General features: G+C 38.8%; 1 protein-coding gene across 1 annotated transcript; it reads left to right on the top strand.

Annotated features, from left to right (window-relative positions):
• Positions 1-568: 568 nt before the first annotated feature.
• On the top strand, positions 569-19,372 carry XB5802730.L (Ras-related protein Rab-10-like [provisional] L homeolog). The gene is given in 6 exon segments (NM_001095055.2): positions 569-712; positions 7,919-7,979; positions 11,783-11,921; positions 15,166-15,255; positions 17,237-17,338; positions 18,223-19,372. Coding segments are annotated over 6 exon segments (606 nt in total). The 5' UTR covers positions 569-579; the 3' UTR covers positions 18,304-19,372.
• Positions 19,373-19,858: the final 486 nt, after the last annotated feature.

Raw genomic sequence — 19,858 nt, 5'->3', positions numbered from 1 at the left:
TTACAGGGGATTGGGGACGGGCTGAGGGGTCTTTTTAAGGGTATTACAAATTTACCGGCAGCTACATTGCCGGTAAATTTGTAATACCAACCCCAGCCTTGGCAGGTGTTTTACCGTCTATGCTGGTAAAATACCTGAGAGACGACCCCATAACGCCCTAATACTACTGGTTCCCTGCTGCTTTACTGCAGGGACCCAGGGCTTCCATTAGAATTCACGGGCCCCGGCCCCCGTATAACAAAATTTTGGTTCCCTGCAGTAAAGCAGCAGATAAATTTGGGCTAACCGTTGCACATGCGCAGTACTTGCGTCAGGCTCCGCAGAAGCGACTCTCGCCTTTGCCAGTAAACTTCTACTAACAAGTTGCACGACTGAACGTGAGCGGGAAGGGCGCTGCCCAACTCCACATTACAGGCAATGGAAAGATTACACAATGTCCCAATGCGGAAGAGCCCTGATACTTCTGCCTCTCCAGCCCAAGCCGCGGGTTAGCGCTGCCTGCACGGACTTGTCTGGAGGAGGGGGGATGGGGCGGCTCGGTACATGAGGCGGAGAGCAGGCAGTGCCAGGGATCACACAATGGCTGTAGCAGCTCCGCCGCGTCCTAACCTTGTGGTGAAGTTAGTGATGACTGGGGACTCGGACGTTGGGAAAACCTGTATTCTCACCCGATTTGCAGAGAACACTCTCCCCTCTTACATCTCCACCGTGGGTGAGTCCGCCAGGTATCTCTGCAACCTTCTGACCACGCCTGTAAACTACAAGTCCCAGAATCCCTCAAAGGGAAAGGAGATCTGCTGTCAACTTCTAGTGGTCCTCAAACATTAGAGTCGGATCCACTAGTGGGGGGAGGGGTCTCAGCTTGGAGGACAATGGGGTGAACTCTTATTTACTGTCATAGTTCTATATAGTTGGAGCAGACAATGCATAGCTTTATGTGGAACCTCGTTAGCATCTCAATTGCCCTGAGCAAAATGTTTAAAGGGGTGGCTCACCTTTAAAGGAACAGTAACACCAACAAATGAAAGTGTTTAAAAACAATGTCAATATAATTTAGTGTTGCCCAGCACTGGTAAAACTGGTATGTTTGCTTCAAAAACTGTAAGATGCTGTGTAGCCATGGGGGCAGCCAATCAAGAACAGGATACACAGTAGATAACAGATAAGTTCTAAAGAATCCCATTGTATAGTACAGAGCTTATCTGTTATCTACTGAGCCTTTTCTCATTTTTCAGATATAAATGGCTGCCCCCATGGTGACACAGCAGCTTGTTTATATAAAATATTGTAGAGTTTCTGAAGCAAATACACCAGTTTTACTAGAATAGGGTAGGGATGCACCGAATCCAGGATTCGTCCTTTTTCAGCACGATTCGGATTCGGCCGAATCCTTCAGTCTGGCCGAACCGAATCCTAATTTGCATTTGCAAATTAGGGGCGGAGAGGGAAATCGCAAACAAGGAAGTAAAAGACGTCTTCCCCTTCCCACCCCTAATTTGCATATGCAAATTCAGATTGGGTTCGGTATTCGGACAAATCTTTCCCGAAGGATTCGGGGTTCGGCCGAATCCAAAATAGTGGATTCAGTGCATCCGTAGAATAGGGAAATACTGTATTAAATTGTCATTTTTTTTTTTTAAAAAAACACTTTCAAATTCCTTTACGTTAACTATTAGTATGGTAAAGAAAAGCCCATTTTAATCCACTTTACAGTTGGTCTTCATTATTTATTTGTTACAGTTTTTGAATTATTTGCCGTCTGACCCAGCTTTCAAATGGTGGTCACTGACCCCATCTAATAAAACAAATGCTCAGTAAGGCTACAAATATATTTTCATTGTTACTTACTTAGCTTTCTTTTCAGGCCCCTCTCCTATTCATATTCCAGTCTCTCATTCAAATCAATGCATGGTTGTTCTTATTCAAAACCAATTGCAAAATGTCTCAGTATCACCCTCTACATCATACTAAAAGTTAATTCGAAGGTGAATAACCCTATAACTCTCAATTTCCCATTGATCTAGTAGTTCCACGTTAGCCTTTAAGAGTCTGTAGATATTCTCTCACATCACATATCCCTGCGCTTTGTTACCGTATATTGGGTACTTACATTCATAGAACTTGCAGAACTAAGGTCCCATGTGTCCCTACGCTAAATTTGTTTGGTGCCCCTTCACTTCCCCCCATGCCTTTCATTGTCACTAGTTTCCAGCCACTCTCTTTATATAGCTAATAATCTTTTATTGTGGGACAGCACTACAGTTCTTTGCCTAAGGGGATCTGGAGTGCCAGCTCTTTATTGTTAATAAACTGAATGGCATTTTTGATCATAATGGTGATTGAAATTGCTGTGAGCTCCGTAGATGATTAATGTATGTGAGTTACAAATATATGTGCTTCATATGGGTATGTTTGCTCTATAGGTGTTTCATGTGGTTGTTAGCTCTGTAAGTGCTTTATATAAGTGCGCAGCTGCTGGCATTTCAGGTGTAAATAGCAGAGATGTGGGGTTGGAGTTGGAACCAATTTTGAGTACCTGGAGTCAGTCTGCACAAATGTAGTTTCTTTAATAAATAAAAAGCCACAAAAACTTAGGCTTAGTTGAAAAAATTAGAGCCAAACTTGAACAGTAGTCTCATTTATGTTGGCAGTGACAGGCTTGGATGTCCAATAGGGAAATGAGCCAGATTCCAGTGACCACTTTCAGAAGTTCTGCTGGCTTTTGTCAGAATCTACAGATTTGGAAGCACTGTAAGTCTTTCATATGGTCGTGTTGGTTCTATGGGTGCATCGTACGGTTGTGTTGGTTCTATGGGTGCATCGTACGGTTGTGTTGGTTCTATGGGTGCATCGTACGGTTGTGTTGGTTCTATGGGTGCATCGTACGGTTGTGTTGGTTCTATGGGTGCATCGTACGGTTGTGTTGGTTCTATGGGTGCATCATACGGTTGTGTTGGTTCTATGGGTGCATCATACGGTTGTGTTGGTTCTATGGGTGCACTTGTGTTAGCGCTAGGTGCTTCATATGGGCATGTTAACTCTAGGTCCTTCACATGGGTGTGTTAGCTGTAAAGGTTTTTCATATGGGTGTGTTAACTCTAAAGGCCCTTCATATGGGTGTCTTAGATCTAGCTGCCCTTCATATGGGTATGTTAGCACTATAGGCCCTTCATAATGGTGTCTTATATCTATTTGCCCTTCCTATGGGTGTGTTAGGGCTATAGGTCCGTCATATGAGTGCGTTAGCACTATAGGCCCTTCATATGGGTATGTTAGCTCTATTGCTCCTTCATATGGGTGTGTTTGCTCTATAGCTCTGTCATATGGGTGTCTTAGATCTATTGGCCCTTCATATGGGTGTCTTCGAGCTACCGGCCCTTCGTATGGGTGTCTTAGAGCTACTGGCCCTTCAAATGGGTGTATTAGATCTATAGGTCCTTCATATGGATGTGTCATTTATATAGGTGTTTTAGATATATAAGTTAATCATGTGGGTGTGTAAGATCTATAGGTGAACCATATGGGTGTGTTAGCTCTTATCAAAAAAAAAAAAAAATATATATATATATATATATATATATATATATTTTGTAAAATAAAAAATAATTACATTTTGAACTCCGAGTGTGTGAGAAGAGTTCCTACCAGCCTATCCAGCCTTATATTCAACTTATTTAGTTGGTTTATGAAGGAAGATTGAAATTTGTTTCCTCACTCTTTTCCACAAACTTAATCTACCAGTAAATGTGTAGAGTAGAGGATGGTGTGAGTTTAGAATTTCCTCAGCCTCATTAGCAGAACCAGGAGTCCTGCATTTTTAATTTTAATTATTTGCATTTATGCAGGCACAAGATTCTCATTACAGCTGATGGCCTGAATGTTCTTTTGGTAGAAAATGAGGTGCTTGTATCAGTTCTCTGACCTTCCATGTATTGCCAAGGTTATTTGCTGTTGGACTGGGAGTGCACCAAGAAGTAGCAACCAACTGAATTTGGTGGATCTGAGTGTGCATTGACATAATCAAGAATTTTTGTGACAGTCAAGGGTGTATCTCATTGATGATAATGAATTGAGGCTTTCACAAAGAAGGAATAAGCAGGGCAACAATAGACCTTTGGTTGTATATGTTAATTGGTGGCAGCACGCACATATCAGAAATCTGCTGTAAATTAGGTCAGTGTATAGTGAATAGTGAACACTCCCCATATAATTAAGAAGACAGGAAGAAATCAGTTTGGCCTGATCTGCGGCTAGGGAAAGGCTTAGTCACCAACCTCAAGTTCATCTTTTATGTTCCTTTTTCAGGGTTTTCTATGCAGAATTTGTTGTAATGTTCCAAATAGAAGACCCAAACCCTTACATGCTTTCAAGGTCTCGTCCATACCTGCATTTTTGACGCAATAGCTGATATTGTTTGCATATAAAATTTCATGGGATTGCTTGCTAGCGTGCACTTGTCAGCTTGGACTTTTTGAAACTGCATTGAGTATACTAAAAATACCATTGGGTAAAACTTTGCAGGAGAATTTGATCAAATTTTGTGTCAGAGTTTATCTGATCTTTCCATGCAACACCATACAACAGCACAAGATTTATGTGATGCTATGGAATCTGATCCCCCCCTATAGCGAAAATTTTCAATTTAGTTTACACAGATTTTTGTCTCAGACTTGTAGGATGTGATCTGTCGATCTGACACCATCCTACAAAATCTCCAGTTGAGTTAAGCCCATTGAGCTCAATTTAAAAAGTTTCAAAAAAAATTTCAGTCGGTAAAGTGAAACCTCAGTTTAACATACCCTAAGTTTTCCTGCATTTTACATGGTTTTCTGTGGTTCAACCAGTATATAATACATTTTCCAGATTTTACACCATTTTTCTGATCCCCTTTAAAATGGGGGGATCTACTGTACACACAAGTGCTTTTTGCTTCCTTGAGAACTCAAATCTAGACATTTACAGAACAAGTAAGCATGTTCTTCAGTATGGAGAGAATATTCATTTATTTTATGTTTTGTCAGTGGTGTATTCATGGGAGGGTGTGGGACCATGAGGCTTGAAGACACTTGGTGGTGACAGTGGCATGCCAGCAACAATTGTTTGGGAATGGTGGATATTTCTGGGGGCCCAGTTGCACATTTTATTCTTTTAGTCTGTGGTTGTCTAGTTCTGATACTGCATATTGGTGATTTTAAGGACCCTCACGCGACCCTTACCTGGCCCGGCTCCTCCATTTAAAGACCCGCTTCACGATAGGAGCAGGGCAGGCGCCAATCTATAAATGGAGAAGCCAAAAGCCGGCAGTGTTAGGTCGTGGGCTTGGAGAGTGAAAGAAACTGCTCAAACTGAACCCGACCTGAAGATTTGATGTGGCACTGCTGATTGGTTGCTATGGGTTACTGCTCCTGAGCAAACTTATTGGCTTTGTTTTATTACATGTGTTTTAAAACGGCTGAGAGAATGCAGTAACAGGAGTGAGTGAATGCACTTAGACCCAGTTAAACAAAGAAAGCCCCGATTTGACATCCAAGAGATCAGTATCTCCCTCAGATATCACCGCATTAGACACCGTCCCAATGCTTGAGGTTCTGCTCTATAGTCCTGTCCTTTATGATTGTACTCAAGGTCATTCAGCAGCCAAGGATGAATAATATTTATGCCCCCACCCAAAAGGAATTCTAAGAACTCGATCAGCCAGCATTAAAGTAATAAATTCGACAAAATCTTTAACATATTACTTCTTTGAGAAAAAAGGACAGGCAAGGTGTGTGTGTGACACAATAGTGCTGACAGTTCATTTTTATTGAAAGTAGCAAGCAGGGTCTCCATCTTCATCTTTTTTCTATCCACTATAAGTTCACCATAAATGCAGCCACTTCATCTTTATATTTCAGACATCAGAGCAGTAAGTGATTTTTTACATCTAATGATGATGTATTAGGACAAAGTCTAAGGACACCAAACAGTCTTGAACTGTCATGATGTTAACATTGATTACTTAATAAATGTGTTCCGAGTGACACAGATTTATCAGATGATACATTTTAACCTCCCTTTCTCAAAGACAGATCTCTTGGTTCACTTGAAGGGTAAAACTTCAGGGAAATATTGGTACTGAACAAACAATTTCAGCCATGTGGACTGGTCTATTGACCAGGGTGGAACAGTGATAGCACCATGTTGTTTTATCCAGTAACCTGGATCTCTAAGTAGGTTCTATTTTGTGTAAACATGTCTACAAAGACTTTTAGTGTTCATAGATTTTTCCAAGAGCTGTAAAGCTCTTTAAACCCCAGTCTTTCCCCAACCATTTCTTATTAATTAAAGCAGCAGCTCCCAAACTTTGACTGGCGTCCAGATGGGGCTGAGGGGGCTTTTTCAGTTGCAGTGCGGCTTAACCTAACTTAGCCTAAAGATGAGATTTATGGATGATGCATGTTTGCTCTCCTAGATACCCCTGAAAGACCAGGTAGGTGCCTCTCCCATTGGCTTAAACAGGACCTCGAGAGTTCGGAGATGTCTGATTTTCAGAGTATAATAAATCTGAAAAAATTCAGTTTTTTTCTTGAAAAATTCGAGTATTGCCCCAAAAAGCCCGACCAGAACAATTCAAGGTTTAATAAATAACCCCCTTTGAGTTTAGTGCTGTGAACTGTGCTCCTCTCCTTCAAAGAATGTAGATGCTCTATTCATCAAGAAGATGCTGTTTTTTTGTGTTTAAGTTGTTTGCCAATTAAACTCTGTATTTTAAATGACTGATGATAAGGGTAACAGATATATGCTAGGAGCCTGCCAAATCACTGCTGCCTCATTATGCATAGCACCGGAAGGTAACTCTGTTCCCCTTTAGTCTACAATTTTTAAGTAAAAAGCTTTCATAGCATAACTCTGCAGTCAGCAGCAAGAACAAACAGGGGGTAAATACAGGGTGTGTTAAACACAGCCTGCAAAAAAAGTGAAAATGTCTGCAAAGTGTAGATGGTGACTATAAATACCACAGTGGGCAATTAAAATTCAGCTATTAATTACTGTATGTATAGGGCATACACTAACATCAGCTATATGAATATATATGTAAGTAATATTGTCCCTGCTCACTTCCCACACTTATCCTTGAAGTACAGGTATCGAACCTGTTATCCAGAATACTCGGATCTTTTCATAATTTGGATCTTCATACCTCAAGTCTACTAGAAAATCATTAAATTAACCCAATCGGCTGATTTTGCTTCCAATAAGGATTCATTATATCTTAGTTTGGATCAAGTACAAGGTACTGTTTTATTATTATTTATTATTATTATTATTATTATAGATTGTTTTTGAAAAATTTGGATTATATGGATGAATTTGAGTCAATAGGAGACATCCTTTCTATAATCCGTAGCTTTCTGGATAACAGTTTCCGGATAACGAATCTCATACTTGTACTTGCCCCAGCACATGTTAATTGTGTTCTTTCCAAAATTGAATGGGTTTCCTCCAGCTACTCAGTTCCCTTCCACACCCCAAAAACATACAGTTAGGTTAATTGACTCGTGACTAGGGATGGCCGAATTTTTTCGACTTGTTTCGCCGCTGAAATGACGCCTATAGATTTGTACGGTGTCAATGTGTCAAAAAAAATGATGCAGTTAAAAAAAAAATTGCTGCGCGTCCAAAAAATGGTGACGCCCATAACTTTAATGGGCGTCTGTGACATTTTCGCTGGCGGCAAATTTTTTGCAAAACAAAATGGGTCAAATTCGCCCAAGCCTGCTGACTGACTATATTGTCTCGGAGTGTAATGAGGATTTAGACTGTAAGCTCCACTGGGACACAGACTGATGTGAATGATGTATAACATCTGTAAAGCGATATAGAATATTTCAGCACTTTATAACAAAGTATAATAATAACATCCATTCTTTCCTTAAAGGTATCGATTTTAAAACCAAAACCATTCATGTTGCTGAGACAGCATTAAAGCTCCAGATCTGGTAAGAGCACGTTTCCTTTCAGCTGCTTTTATCACTTTTATAACCAGCTTCTTCCCGGCAGGTTAAATCAGCAGTGTTGAGCTGAGCTCTTTTGTAGTTCTTCAACCCCAGTATTGTTAGTGGATTAGTGATCAAAATGGGAAGTCTAACATCTTTGCGTGTATTTTATTTGCATACATTTCATTAGCTAAACACTAATTTAATGATGAACTTTCTGTAGGTAACATTACTTGTTTTCAAAATCCTCAAAGGCCTAGCATTCAAAGAGCAGGGACATGGTTGAGGAAGTCCTGTCTTATATCCAATGATAGCTGGGCCCTCTGCTGGACTGTTGTGGGATTTTCCAGGACATTATAATGAAGTTTTACTTTTTTTCTTGGATGGATGATGTATAGTAATCATCAGTTTATAATAACAAACAAGTGAAATGTAAGCGCAAATAATACCTCCAAATAAATGCAAAGCCATAAATAAAATCATTTTTAACCATGTAAGAAGGTTTTTTCATCCCTGTTCAGAATAGTCAGTATCCCTAGGATCATTGTCAAATATGATGAAAACACTAAGCATGCTGTTGCAGCAGTGCTAAATGATATCCACAATTCCTCACTTTCTACATTTTTCTTGACCATGCCCTATCTTAATGCAAGCACAGAATTGCATAGTAGGGTGCTCTTGGAGTCCATGTAAAGGATGTGCCCATGTTCCTGATGGAGACCTTTGCTTTCTTGTGTTTTATTCTGCCTATTTAAAAGAACATAAATGGTGCCTTTTTTAATAGGGTTGGACCTATTACTGCAGTATTTATCATGATGGTTATATGGCAGGATTAAAGGTGTTTATTGCAATTCTCCATTATTATTCTTGTAGCTGAAGTATACCATATGGCCAAAAGTATCCAGAACCTGTGTGTTCAACATCTCATCAGCATCAAACTTCTACTCTTATAGGAAGCTTTTCACTAGATATAGGAATATTGTTGGTGGGATTTGCTCTTCTATTCAGCCTCAAGGGCATTAGGGGGTTGGACACTGATTTCCAGGATCGGGTCTCACAATCAAATTAATCCCACGGGTGTTCAGTTGGTTTGAGGTCAGGGATCTGAGGAGGCCATTCTAGTTCCTTTACTCCCATCAGCAAACCCATTCTGCATGGGGGTATAATTGTGCTCAACTGGGAAAAACCTTCACCCTCCACTTAAAGGTTTGCGTTATTTGGTACTAGGGCCTCCCCAAACTTTGGAAAGTAGACCATTAGTCCACCAAACTATACCATTGGTATTATGCATTCATGTAGGCAGTGTTCTAAAGCCCATTCATTTCCATTATCACTCAAGAGGACTTATTTACACTGATCCAGAGTCCAGTGGTGGTGACCATGGAGGCTGTTAGGTTGGTTTGCCTCTCCTCATGCACACAAATAGTTCTTATGGGGACATTGATTCTGGAGACAGTTTGGAACTCATCACAAGTCATTGTTCTGATGCTTCTGGCTAAAAAGTTTTTTGGATACTTTTGGCCATGTACTGTATTCTATTCACTTTTATGGTTTTATGTCAGCAGTCTTATCCTTGACAATGTCAATCTGGAAAGGTACTTGAAATTGTAATAAAAATCAAACTGCAAAAATGTACAAGATGAGACTAGTGCTAGGAGAGGTGGGCGTTGTTAGTCTGCACGTAAACCCTTTGATGTGGGTATCAGGAGTATTTTTTTGTAATGTAAGATCCTGCATTTCGTGCCATGGAACAAGAATCAGAAGTGATTGGAACATGTCTTAGTTTTTGCATTTAAATACTTAGGGGATTTCCTTATCCCTTTCCTTATACAGTGCATCGCACCTTTTCATTTTACAGACCTAGAGCTTTAAATAACAAGAAAAGCAATTTGGGAAATCAGTGGTGCATTAGTATTAAGTCAATGAGCAAGCTAGAAATTCCATATAGCTTTAATTCAGTAATGAGCCAGGTGGCAGACTGGCTTATTACAATCTTACCGTTGCATTTGCAACCCCATTAATTTGGTAAGAACAAGGAGCTGAGCATTAATATTTCATAGAAATGATCTGTGTGATGTTTGATGCAGTAGCCTTGTTGTAGTTTTAGCTACAATAGTTTAAATCTTTTTGATGTTACTTAGGTTATTTTTACAGTGCAGTTTGAGACTGGATTACCCAACTGAGCACATTTGAATGATTTTATTTGGTTATTGTACATTCTATTTCTACACTTGCCCATGCTCGTTTGCTTGGCTTGCAGAGTGTTCACATTATTGGCCAGTGACATGTAGTTGGCTTTTGACCAATTGCATGGAAGTCCTTACTGAATTCTGATGTATGGTATGGTATGGTATTCATTATCAGGAAACCTATTATTCAGAAAGCTCAGAATTACGGGAAGGCCATCTCCCATAAACTCCATTTTAAAATTTTTTTAAAAATTATTACTTTTTTTTTATCTGTAATAATAAAAAAGTACCTTGTACTTGATCCTAACTAAGATATAATTATTCCTTACTGGAGGCAATACAGTCCTGTTTGGTTTATTTAATGTTTAAATGATTTTTTTGTAGACTTAGGGTAGGACATCCAAATTATGGAAAGACCCCTTATCTGGAAGAACCCAGGGCCCAAGCATTCTGGATAACAGGTCCCATATGTGTACAGTGTTTCTTTTAAAGGGGACCCGTCACCCAAACAAAATTATCCAAATCCTATTTTATCATGTTAGTCAAGTAAAATGAACTTTAATTACACTGTATAAATTATTTGAATATTGTTTCCTTCAGTCTGGGGACTCATAATTATAGCAACCAGGAAGGAGCCATTTTGTGGATACTGTTATTAAGGCAAGCCTTGCATCATCTCAGAATCTTTTTTGTGCACCAGGGGACAGGGACCCAATGTCCATCCCCATGCACTGGATACACAATTAAATCGTTAAGAGAGCTGGGGGAATGTAGGGAGAGCGGTGACATCTAGGAAGTGCTGAATGGAAAGTGAAAGTAATCGCTTGCCCCGCCTCTATGCCTAGGCATAGAGGCGGGGTAGGCAATACTTGATTGACAGCTGATATTTTTAAATGAGTTTACAACAGCTATGAATACTTTAATAAAAAAAAGAAATTGGATTTCATATTTAATTTAAGAAGGACTTTTATTATACAGATTTTTATGTCTGGGTGACGGGTCCACTTTAAGGGCAGAGACACACGTTCAGATTCGGGGAGACTAGTTCTTCAGGGCGTCTAATCTCCCCAAACTGCCTTCCTGCCGGCTAGAATGTAGATCGTCGGCATTCGGAGCACTTCGTTTTCCAAAGTCGGACGATGATTCCTCATGAGGCAACTTCGGGCGACATCGGAAAAAGAAGGGCTCCGAGTGCCATCCCGATGGCGATTTACATTCTAGCCGACGGGAAGGCAGTTTGGGGAGATTGGCCGCCCTGAAGAAGAGGAAATTTGTCGCCGGGCGACTAATCCCCCCGAATCTGGCCATGTGTCTCTGCCCTAAAGCGGGAATTCCCCAACGAAAGACAAATTGAAAAGCTGCTAAGAATAGCACATTATATAAATTAATACATGTTTAAAGGTGAAGTACCCCTTTAACTGTTGCACTAGCACGGGAAAAAAAGCAATCAATGTTGAAAAGCAATGTTTATAATATTTGGATATGAAATCTGAGAACTGTACAGAAATTATTTATTGTGCATAAAATAGACACGTAGATGAGGAAAAAAAGCTCTAATAGGATCACAGTGTTGTTCATAGTTTACACACTTGTATTTTGTTCCCCTCTGTGTTATAGGGACACTGCTGGACAAGAGAGGTTCCACACGCTCAGTGTTAGTTATTTCCGTGGAGCTCAGGGCTTTGTTCTTGTTTATGATATCACCAACCCTGCTTCATTTGAAAACACAGCTGTGTGGATGAGAGACATTAAAATGGTAAGAGATTCCTGTACTTAAAAGACACCTGCCCCTTTTGTCAGTGATCCCCAACCAGTGGTTGTGAACATGTTACTCACAGACCCCTTGGATTTTGCTCCCAGTGGCCTCAAAGTAGGTGCTTCTTTTTTAATTCCTGGCTTGGAGGCAAGTTTTGGTTGAATAAAAACCAGGGGTAGTGCTGAACAATGCCTCCTGTAGGCTACCAATAAACATAGGGGCAACCAAATATCCGATCAACCCTTTTTACAATTGAATGTGGATCACTGGTAAAAAAGAAAAAAAAAAAAGGTTGGGGACCCCTGATCTAAGTGAGACCTGCCCTGCTGCAAGCTGATCCAGAGGAAGGCAAAAAAAAAAAAAATATCTGAAGCCTCTCCAGTATGTTTCAGAGGATGAAAAATTGTGTTCAACGTTAACTTCAGTAACCTTTTATTTTCTCCCTTGCTAAAAAGCCATCCAAATCATTTCATACACTATTGACTGTATCTGCTAGTAGAACCACTTTATCTCTTTTATCTACGTTTTTTATACTTCACTTTTTTGTACCTTGTATTGTGTTATTTTTGTTCTTGGTTCTTTCACAGATATTATACCCGTAGGTACTCAGGTTTTTACCTAGTATGTTGTCTATATTTTTTAAAGGAGAAGGAAAGGTTAAAAGTAAGTAAGCTTTATCAGAAAGGTCTATATAAATACACCAGTAAACCCTCAAAGTAATGCTGCTCTGAGTCCTCTGTCAAAAGAAACACCACATTTCTTTCCTTCTATTGTGTACTCATGGGCTTCTGTATCAGACTTCCTGTTTTCATCTTAAAACTCCAGGGCAGGGCTTGAGCATGCTCAGTTTGCTCCTCTCCCCCTCTCTCCTCCCATCCCTGCTGTAATCTGAGCTCAGAGCTGTAAGTGAGCAGGGAGAGACTCAGGCAGGAAGTGATGTCCCACCAAGCTTATATGGCAGCTTCTATCCTAAACAAACAGACAGTGTCTAGAGCTGTTGACTCAGGTATGGTAAAGCATTCTACAGAATAAATATAGCATTCTAGCTTGCACTATTGTGGCTAATCTGTTGGCAATAAACTGTCTTAAAGCTTTCCTTCTCCTTTAAATCTTTTTATGACATTTATTAAATTACCTAATTAGAATGTATACAATTCTCTGCCCATGTTAGAGCGCAGCAGATTTCTCTGTCTTTGCTTTATCTCGGTTGGAAGTGATATTTTGAGAATTTGTGAGTCAGAGTACAGCATTTGTGTCATAGTTCTGGTGACATAGCCAGGGGCAGCCTGAGCAAGGAGACAGGACTCATTAGGCATTCTATCAGGTGGAATTTTCCCCTGTAATAATTTACAGTATTTTCATTCACAAGTGAGGTTATTGAAGAATGAATTTTAACCCTTCTTTGCTCAAGGAGGTCAACTGCTACCAGGCACACCATAGAAACGATTTAAATGTTGCATACTGTTGAATTTAAGCTTCCCAATAAAAAAAGAGAATGATGTCCAGCTGCCATGCCTCTGTGACTGGCTAAAATAGATCACTAGAGAGTGATATAATGGTAAATATCCATGGTCCTTTTGATACTGTAAGATATTGTTGGCTCAGTGGACCAATTTGTAACATGGGTCAGACATAACTCTTATGTTCAGACCTTGGGGCTCTTTTTCATCCCTTTTTCATTTTCCTTAGAAATTGGCTTCATTGAGGGAGACTTCATTATTTATTATAGGTTTTCAGTGAAACCGTAGGATGCATGTGCATCACTAGTATAATAATAAAGAACTGTTGACATATTGTCCAGTCACAGTCCAGAAATTCTTCCCTATATTCAGAGGCAGAGTTGATACTAGATCCCGTCCTATGTTTCCTGAGAATACAGAAAATAAAATGTTTCTCTTTTCAACATAAATGCCTTACAAAGAAAAATGTTGCCCCCCCAAAAAAAAATAATAATATAAGAAAAACTAAAATATAGATTATTCTTCTGTATAATGCATAGTGACAACTGACATTTCCTACTATGGTTATAATGTGTTCTCTTCCTTATATCATAATCCAACTACTATATGCAAATACAGATAACTATGAAAGCAAATGTATTTTGTAATTAGCAGTTTGATTAATATGTACAAGAGGATCGCTAAATAAGTTTTATTTGTATTTAAAGGGGTTGTTCTCCTTTATATTTACATAGTAACATAGTAATAACCTGTCTAACTGCTAGTTGATCCAGAGGAAGGCAAAAAAAAAAACCCATGTGAAGCCTCAAGATGACAGTCGGACTATTCCCTGGATCAACTTGTACTATGAGCCTATCTTCCATAACCCTGTGTTCCCTCATTTGCTAAAAAGCCATCCATTAACTTTTAGTATGATGTAGAGAGTGATATTCTGACATAATTTGCAATACATTTTCATTTTTTATTATTTGTAGTTTTTGAGTTAATTAGATTTATCTGCTCTTCCATTTGCAATTTCAGCAATCTGATTGGTCCAAATTACCCTAGCAATCATGCATCAATATGAATAGGAGACTGGAATATGAATAGGAAAGGACCTGAGTAGAAAGATGAGTAAAAAAAAGTAGCAAGAGCAATTAATGTGAAGCCTTACAGAGCATTTGTTTTTTTAACGGGGACCCCCATTTGAAAGGAAGTAGAAGAAGGCTAATAATTTAAAAATAATAAAAAAGAAAAAATGAAGGACAACCAAAAAGTTGCTAAGAATTAGCCATTCTATATTATGCTAAAAGTTATGTTAAAAGTGAACCACCCCGTTATTTATTATTTGTACCACCTCCATCAACCATCAGTTTTAGTGGCATTATATTTTGTCTGTATTAATTTTTATTTATTTATTTCCATGGGCACATGGAAATAAATAACTCAGCATTGTCATCTCCTTTCTTCTTACCTGATTTCTGATATAAGAGAATGGTGACAACTCGGCTGTACTCAGACCTATTGATTCTTCTTATCATTAGCATTTACTTTTTGGAAGTGCCACTTGAGTGCTGGCTGTATCACACCAGACATTGATAAATCAGATTCCTCCATAGGAATAGTTAGTGCCTCGTAAGGTTTGTTTAGAACTGCACAAATGTTTCAGAATCCTTTTAGCTAATCTAAGGAATGTAAGTGTTCTTCATCTTTCTTCTCTAGAATGAGTGTTTGCTTTAATAGATTAGAACCCAGTTGGTTTACGGATCCTTATTTTATTTTTGCAATTTGTTTTTGTCACACAGAAAGCCGGTGAGGAGGTAGAAGTAGTTCTCTTAGGAAATAAGTGTGACAGAGAAGATGAACGTGAAGTTGCAAAAGAGAAAGGGGAGAAGGTAAGTATTGATTATCTAGGAACAATAAGAGTATTTTGAGTAGCTGGGCACACTTCATCTGGAAGCAGCTGACCACACATCCATAACATTAGGAACTAATGTTGCTTAAAATGTCAATGTATTGATAGTACCACCTTTTGTTATGTCTGCATATCTCTGTAATCTGCTTCTTCCTTTGAGACTTTGGAACACACTGAATAACTCCTACAGTTGTTTCAAGAAGCCAGGAAGGGAGTGACCTAGCCATTCAGAGGGCACAGTATAATCTCAATGAGGACATGGCCAGCCGAATTCAGCAATAGTATTTCAAGGCAGGGGCCAAGTCCAAGTTTAGCCATGAGCTGGAACAAGAGATGCCGTTCTGATGGGACAGCATAGGTCTTCCCCGGCACTGTGCACAGTTCAGCTTTAATATGCTAGAGATGAAAGTGTAGATCAGGGGTGTCCAACCTTTTAACTTCCCTGAAGTTTGTCTGGGCCACACATGAAATACACAAACACTTTTGATTTATAAAAGTAAAGAAAATATACAGAAAAGAACTACAATACCAGTTGGATAACCAGATGGAGCTATACACTGGAATACACTGGAATATGGGACACCTGGATATTAAATAGACTTATTATTACATTATTATGATGTTTCCTTGGGAACTGAGCGTTTCAAGCTGGGCCGCATTCATATCCATCCTGGGCCGCAGGTTGGACACCCCTGGTGTAGATAGAATATGATTTCCTGCGTTTTCTATTAAAAAATAATCATAGTGAAAAAGCCACACTTTTTTATTTATGGGTACATTCCTTGCAGTGTGTCTTGAGCAGGGGAGGAGCAACTACTAATAATAAAAATCATTATAACACGTTACATTCATGGAGATGAGTGGCAATGCAGTTTTGTTCATAGGGCGAGGTCACACCGAGCGTTTTTAGTTTTTGTTTTTAAAACCATGTATTCAAGAGTAAATACAAAATTAAGCCCTACTGAAAATAATGGAACAAACATTATAACAATTCCCAGCCGGTGTTTGCGAGCGATGCCAGTATACTTTGTGGTTTTTTGTTTTTTTTTAAAAAAAAAAGTTTGTTTAAACACTTAAAACAAGACATAACAGCACATCTCGTACGCATTGCATGAAATCAGACATGAATTACCAGTTGACATAGAGTATTGTAACAGTAAGAACCCTGTATTGGGATCAATTGGACACTCATAGAAGTATTCTTTATAAACTGTTTTTGAGCCACCATTTGCTCCAAACTAAATTGTGAAGTAGCTTAATTGTCTTATGTAGGGGTACACCTAGGTTACCCTAATTCAGGATCGGATCTTTATCACACCACGGCCCCCAGACCTTGTCAAATTTGGTGGGTGAACCTCTAATTTCATATGTAAGTTTAAAAAGTGGGACAGCATTGTTGACCAACTGCTTCCATACTCTGAGGGAGGGTGGAGAATTACCCATCCAGTGCATTGCCACTGTTTTCTTTGCATAGAATAATAGAATACAGTATATGTGTTTTTCAGCAGAAACGCCAATATGTCAAGGAAACACCATATTATTAAACTCTGTGGGATCCACCGGTTTAGAAGTACATTTTGCTGAAATACGCCACATATTTTCAATACGGCCAAACTCTCATGAGATGGATTGCGCATATACGTATTTGCGACTTTGTATGCTGGTTACGTAATTATGTTTTGTATTGATGATCGGTCTGGCTAAATTTTGCATGTAAACTGCTTTTTTTCACAAAAGTTTACTAACTGTGGGGAATGAAAAAAAACCAGAAATGAGTGTTGGGAAAAGAAAACCGAGGCTGAAAAATGCACATTATCATGAGCGTGTGGTTTCATTGGCGTATTTACGTTCAACTGCGCATTTTTAAAATCTCAACATAAAAACGCCCTGTGTGGCCTTTATACTGCCTTGAAGAAGTAAAATGAAAAATAACATTTTGTCCATGTGTATCGCTCCCCTAGCTTGCTTGGGAATTCGGAATACCCTTTTTTGAGACAAGTGCAAAAGAAAATATAAATATCGAAAAGGCATTTATAACACTGGCTGAAGCTATATATGCAAAGGTATGTATGACCTCATCTGACTGACTATGAAAGAATACGTCTAAAATCACGTTTGTTTTTCCTTTGCTAAAGCCATTATTGACAATGCCTCCAAAGCGCTTGCAGGGTTCCTTGGGGGATTGGTTAGATATAGATATTTTCTATAACTGGATACAGGATAATTGCACTTTACCCATCGTGTGCACTTGAGTGACAAGTTTACTGCCAACATAAAGAACATACAGGGATGCGAGACCTAGTTTGGATCCAGAGTAAAGTTAGCAGTTAAAATCCCATCATGCTTAGGTCAGTGTTTAAAGTAGGATCAGACAAGTTGAACTGAGTTTGGGTTCACTGCATTATGGAAGAGGCAGCAGTGGCTGCAATGGTGGCCACAGAAGGGGTGACTTATTTAAAAAATGTCTGTGCAGAGTTTACACCTCATTTTGGTCTAAATTGACCAATTATAATCTGTAGTGAATCAAACCTGCTTCTCAGATATTACTGGGCCCCACAGAAAATTATTTTTTAGTCCTCCAAAATGTCTTGAGGTTGACCTGTTCTACCAATATTTATTGAAATTGTGTATCAATTAGGACCTTGTGGGGCCCCTATACTTCCTGGGCCCAGGAAAGATAACTCGGGGAGGCATGCCATTTTTATTGTTTACATTTGTGGCCGTTATTTTAGGTTGAGTTTCTGATTATGTATAAACACATGAAAAATACATATATACAATACAATGCAGATATGGACGCATTTGCAAAAACATCTTATTTTGGCTAGCATAGCTTATAAAATGAGAATTACCAGTTAATGGACATAACTTATGTTAACTCCATTGTTTTTCATTAAAATGTATTAAGATACACATTGCATTGAAATATTGTCTGTCTGTTTTTCAGAAAGGATCTTTATTAGTTAATCACAATGTAGTAAATTTGCAAGATACGAAGAAAAAGAATTCCTGCCTGACGTGTAGCTGAGGCTGACGCAACACACCATATTGCATGTGATCTGAAAAGCAGATACAGGACTAAATTAAATTGTGTGTACAGTATAGCTATGTGGACCAGTATTAAATATTATGTGTATATCTGCTTAAGAATCCTAATACTTTGGGGGCAATTTATCAAAATGTGAAATTAGAGCTTAGCAAGGATAAATTCACCCACTCTCCATTTATTCCTAGGGATTTTTAGAAGCATATTAAGCAAATGGTGAACTCTAAGGGGCCGATTCACTAACTTCGAGTGAAGGATTCGAAGTAAAAAAAACTTCGAATTTCGAAGTGTTTTTTGGGCTACTTCGACCATCGAATGGGCTACTACGACCTTCGACTACGACTTCGAATCGAACTAAAAATCGTTCGACTATTCGACCATTCGATAGTTGAAGTACTGTCTCTTTAAGAAAAAACTTCGACCCCCTAGTTCGCCATCTAAAAGCTACCGAACTCAATGTTAGCCTATGGGGAAGGTCCCATAGGCTTTGCTAAGTTTTTTTGATTGAAGGATATTCCTTCAATCGTTGGATTAAAATCCTTCGAATCGTTCGATTCGAATGATTTTATCGTTCGATCGAAGGAATAATCCTTAGATCGTTCGATCGCACTATTTGCGCTAAAATCCTTCGACTTCGATATCCGAAGTCGAAGGATTTTAATTCCCAGTCGAATATCGAGGGTTAATTAACCCTCGATATTCGACCCTTTGTGAATCGGCCCCTAATTGATAAATAAACTTCTAAAAATCCCAAAGGAATAAATAAAAGTGGCAGAATGAGGGTGATGAGCTCTAATCTTGCATTTTGTTCCATCTGCCCCTTAGAATCATTTATTTAAGTGAAGTTTAAAACATTTAAAACTATCCGTACATTACACTATTATATTATTGTTCTAAGACAATGTTTTTGCCTTGTTTTAGTCAAACTAGGCTTATGTTATCCCTGTGATATAGTAAATTATTCAGCTTTGAGCTACAAATCTAATGCATTAATGACTATAAATACTTCAAGGTACCTCTTAATGCCCCATTGTACTATTTTGTACCACTTTATGCATGGCTGCGTTTCATTCCTTGTTGCTGGTTGCAGCTTTCTCCAGAAATAGTTTTGTGTTGTATTTAATTCAAGATGACTAAACACCAGAAGAAATGTATCTGGGCCAGAATGAGATTTGGGAACAATGAAAAATCCACCAAACATTCAGTAATCTGTTGAGTAGAACAGTATCCCCTGAAAATTACATGTAGGTTTCCACTGCACAATACTGGGTTAACTTAGTGCAGCAAATCTGCCATTTGTATGTATGAGGCTTTAGTGCTTCAAACGAACCTTCTGGAGAAGAACTGCCAGACTAACGACTAACTATAAGGGTTACTTATTTTATTGCAATATAAAAAAAAAACATATTACAGAAAAGGTAACTCTGTGATTCACAAAAGACATGTAACATTAAGGGACAATAGATTGTATGGCTACCTTTATATTTGTCCAGCAGAATACATGTCCATTGTCCAGCAGCATACATGAGCCGAACTT

Source organism: Xenopus laevis, chromosome 6L (genome assembly GCF_017654675.1).
Source record: "Xenopus laevis strain J_2021 chromosome 6L, Xenopus_laevis_v10.1, whole genome shotgun sequence".
NCBI lineage: Eukaryota > Metazoa > Chordata > Amphibia > Anura > Pipidae > Xenopus > Xenopus laevis.
The sequence above is the reverse complement of the archived record's forward strand: the minus strand, read 5'-3'. Positions and strand labels throughout refer to the sequence as shown.